At 57.0% G+C, this 3,850-nt stretch overlaps 1 protein-coding gene across 1 annotated transcript in view; it reads right to left on the bottom strand.

The window, feature by feature from the left end:
- Nucleotides 1-240: 240 nt before the first annotated feature.
- Nucleotides 241-3,850, bottom strand: part of SLCO2A1 (solute carrier organic anion transporter family member 2A1) — a gene marked incomplete at its 3' end in the record, with an annotated part of 126,230 nt that continues 122,620 nt past the window's right edge. The window contains 2 exon segments of the mRNA XM_027765677.1: nt 241-406; nt 2,659-2,848. Of these exon segments, the coding sequence (XP_027621478.1) occupies nt 241-406; nt 2,659-2,848 (356 nt within the window).

Consider the following 3,850-nt stretch of genomic DNA (forward strand, 5'->3'; position numbering starts at 1 on the left):
GCCTTAAGGATGTGAATTTGCTGGACATTGGCCAACCTTTAATTGGGCCGTAGGCCTCTGGTCATGACCCTAAGGGAGGGGAGGTGGAAAAGGGTGGGTGTGGCCCAGGGGAGGCCCGGATGCTGGTAATGAGTGTGCACGGGGCCCTGCCCATCCCGGAGCCGAGGAGCAGTCTGTGTGGTCCACACTGAGCTCTGAGACCCCATGGGGCTCCAGTGCCGACGCCCCTGCTGCCCTTACCATTGCCTTAGGAGCTGTAGAGCTCAAGTTGACTTCGTGACAGCCAGCGTGGCAGGGGGAGAGGTACTCCACGCCGTTGTCTCCGCAGACCGGGTGGAAGATGGGCTCTGGGCACGAGCAGTCCCTGCGGCAGGCGGGAGGCTGAGGACGTACAGAACTCGACGTGCTGCCAGCAAACAGGAAACAGGCAATCAGACAGAGCAAGAGCAAAGGAAGAGCTGACACTGGCCCGGCGCGGGTAATGGGCAATGGGTTGCCTGGCCTGGGTGACGGCCCCGCGCATCGCTCTTTGTCTTGGGCCAGTACCACTCTGGGAGCTGAGTTGTGCCGACTGGGGCCCATCGGGAACTTGCCACTGTTCAGTAGTCACAGGCTCTCTCTGTTTTCTCTGCCATTTGGAGACCAACCCACCAATTAGTCGTTGGAAAGGCCCAGTGGGCAAACCCTCTGCCACAGCAGGAGTCGAGACAGCCACCCAGACAGGGGTCCGAGGAGAGAGATGGGAGATGCATAGGAACATTGCCAGCAACGAGGGGTCTTCAAAAGATTCATAGGAGGAACCAGCAGATGGCTTAATGGTTACATTGCTGGACTCCTACGTAGTTGACTGTGAGTGGTTCAAGTCCCAGACCCGGTGACTTGAAACTCATGCTGGGTGCGTGTGCGTGTGTGTCCAAGATCCCAAGAGGAGAATGGAGGAGAAGGGATTGTGGTATGGCCATCCCCCCTGGGGGGTGATTTCTCGCTTTCTGTCTCTCTGTCTCTGCCTCTCTGGCAAGCATGCATGCCCTATAGAAAAAAATACCTCTCTAAAAAAATTCATAGAAAATGTGTCTTGTGGAAAAATAAAAGAAAGACTGCATGGGTTTCAAAATTTGGGGCACCAAGATAAACTCAGACTTTAATCCCATTTCCCACACGCTTTCTGGAGTCCTCTTGTATTTGCCTTCCGTCTTCTTCCAGCTGGGCTCAGGCTGGGGGCAGGGCAGGGACCGCTGAGGCAGTCTGGGCTCTACTTGGCCACCTGTCAGGTTGCACCATGCCCCCGAGCTTCAGGACAGGGACCCATACCTGATATTCATGATTTTCTCTGGGGAGAGTTAGGCTAGGGGCCAAAACCCCACCGTTCAGAGCTTCGCTAAAATAATTATAATGACAGTTAACATTTACGGGGCATCTCTTACGGGTACGCACTGCCCACGGGCTTTTCATGCATAGTCAGCACAATCAGCCTCTCAATAATTATTTGCCTTTTGCAGAGGGGAAAACTGAAGCCTAGATAGGTTAAGGCATTTCACCCCACCAGTAAAGAGCACCAAGACCAGATCCAGGCCCGCCCGACGGCAAAGCAGCGTGCTAAACTCTCCACGAACGCCACCAAGGGCCCAAAGTCTCGCTGGCTCCTTTAATCCGCAGGCGGCCTGCAGACCAGTATATGCTGGGGGCGCACCCGCCCTGAGCGACACCCCACCTGTGCACCCCTTCTCTTCTCCACCTACCAAAGACGGATATAGAAAAAGACGAGTAGAGAAAATACTGAGGCTGAAAGGTGCGGCACCCTCCAAATGTCGCGCCCCCACTAGGCCAAGGCAACCAGAGCGGGTGGCTGTGGAGAGGCCGAGGAAGGGATGGAAACCCCCCGCGCGCACCCTTCCCTGCCGGGCTCTCAGTGAAGCCAGGCCTCAGACGTGTGGCCACGCTGCTTGAGGTAAACCGATGGGTGCACTTTGCCCGCCCTCCTCCTCAGCTGCCCCAGTTTTTCAAGTCTGCCATCACTTTTGTTGTTCTTTTCCAGATCTTTCCAAGTCTCCTCTCGTCTTGCTCGAACAGCTCACCGAAACTCTAGTTCCAGCTGGCGCAGAGCTCATGCTAAACATAGCTTATTTCTCCTAGCCACAGGAACAGCCCTACAGAGTAATCTAAAACCAAACCAATTAGTCTGTGGTGCTTCTTTACAGACAGAGCCCTAGGCCAGCTGCGGGCCTGGTGGTTAAGGTGGCTGGATCCCAGGTGGCCAACTGTGCAGTCTGAGTCTCCCCACCTGGCAGCGTGAGACACACACCAGGTACAGGGGCACGTGCATGTGTGCCCCAGCATCTCTGAAAGAGAGTCCGGGAAGGAACTGTGGCTTGGCCATCCCCCCCGGGGGTGCATCACGGCTTCCGCCCACCCCCCATCTCTCTAGAAAGAGCAATTAAAAAAAGATTAAACAACAGAGCCCAACCTTGCTTGCTGGTGGCCCCTAGGACCCGCTAATCTCCTCTTCAATGGCACAGTGTTCTAGACCTGTGGTTCTAGGGTGCTACACGAGCGATGAAACAAAGCGAAAGGAGAGAGTAAAGGCGGGAGGGAAGGTGAGCGGTCCAACCCCGGCCCTGGCCTCAGCAGAGGGCAGCTCCACACCCCTGCTCCCACTACCTGGGAGGGTAGACCTCAGCCACGGTTGGGGTGGAACAGCCCATGAAGAAGAGGGGGGCACAGAGGATCATAGAGATGGTCATGATGGTGGCAGCCACGCGGGGGATGGTTTGCAGAGAGAAGACAAAACGCTTCATGAGGATTCCTCCAAACAGCATCCCCAAGGCCGCAGCAGGGAGGTTTACGGCACCTAGGGGTGGAGAGAAGGAGTTGGGTCTGGGTCTGGGTCGGGCCGGCGGGAGCGTGTGGGGGGTGCCAACAGCGAACTGAACCCCACTGAGAAGGGAGCAGGTCTTCAGGGAGGGACATTTGGCAGTCCCACTGTAACAGTGCTAGCTGACATTAGCTGGGCGTTTGCTGTTCGTCATGCAAGAGCACCATCTTGACAGGAAGGACCGCTCCGCCTGTGAATGAAGAAGCCGGCCCTGGTGGCCTGAGGGTGTGGGCTGACCGAAGCACCCTTCCCTGCCTGGGCCTCTGTTACAACCTCACTGTGACCACGTGGGGTGAGCAAGGTGAGGGTGACAACCCATGGACCACTCAGAGACCCAAGTCCTGTGTGGCGAAGTCACAGCAGGGCCACGCAGGAGGCCGGGGTTGCAGGGAGTCACCTTGAGTCTCATGCCCTGACCACCTCGCCAATCCAGATGGCCAAGTGACCTGAGGGGTGGGTGAAGCATTCACTTGGGTATTCAGAAGTCCTCAACACTGGCTACCAGGAAGTGAGGTGTTGGGCCCTGCTGGCAGAGATTCGGGGGCTGGGGGGTGCTGGCCCCGGTGTTGCATAAAGCTCTCCAGAGAGGCCTGGAGTGCAGCCGGGGCTGGGACGTACTGGACCGCATAGTCTCTTATTGAAACCACCACTCAAGCCCACGGAAACACGGGGAGACTCTCGGGAGGAAATTCGTTCACCCCCTAGCTCCTACCCCTCACCTCTGTCACCCTGATGAAGTCAGGGCCTTTGGGAGGCTGCCAGACTTCCAGCCCTTGAAGGGAGGAAGGCAGCCCCCAGCCTCCACCCACCCCTGACTGGAATGATAGGAGTCCCTGAGACCTGCCAAGAACATTCTAGATTGCCAACCAGGAAAAATGTCCTTAAAATTCTTTCTCCTGAGCAAGTCCTCCTCTGGCTCCTGCCTATGTCCGGCCTGGCCAGCCCAGTTCCTGGCTGGCTGGAGTCCTCACGGCTGCC

Source organism: Tupaia chinensis, unplaced genomic scaffold, assembly GCF_000334495.1.
Source record: "Tupaia chinensis unplaced genomic scaffold, TupChi_1.0 Scaffold139245_1, whole genome shotgun sequence".
Classification (NCBI taxonomy): domain Eukaryota; kingdom Metazoa; phylum Chordata; class Mammalia; order Scandentia; family Tupaiidae; genus Tupaia; species Tupaia belangeri.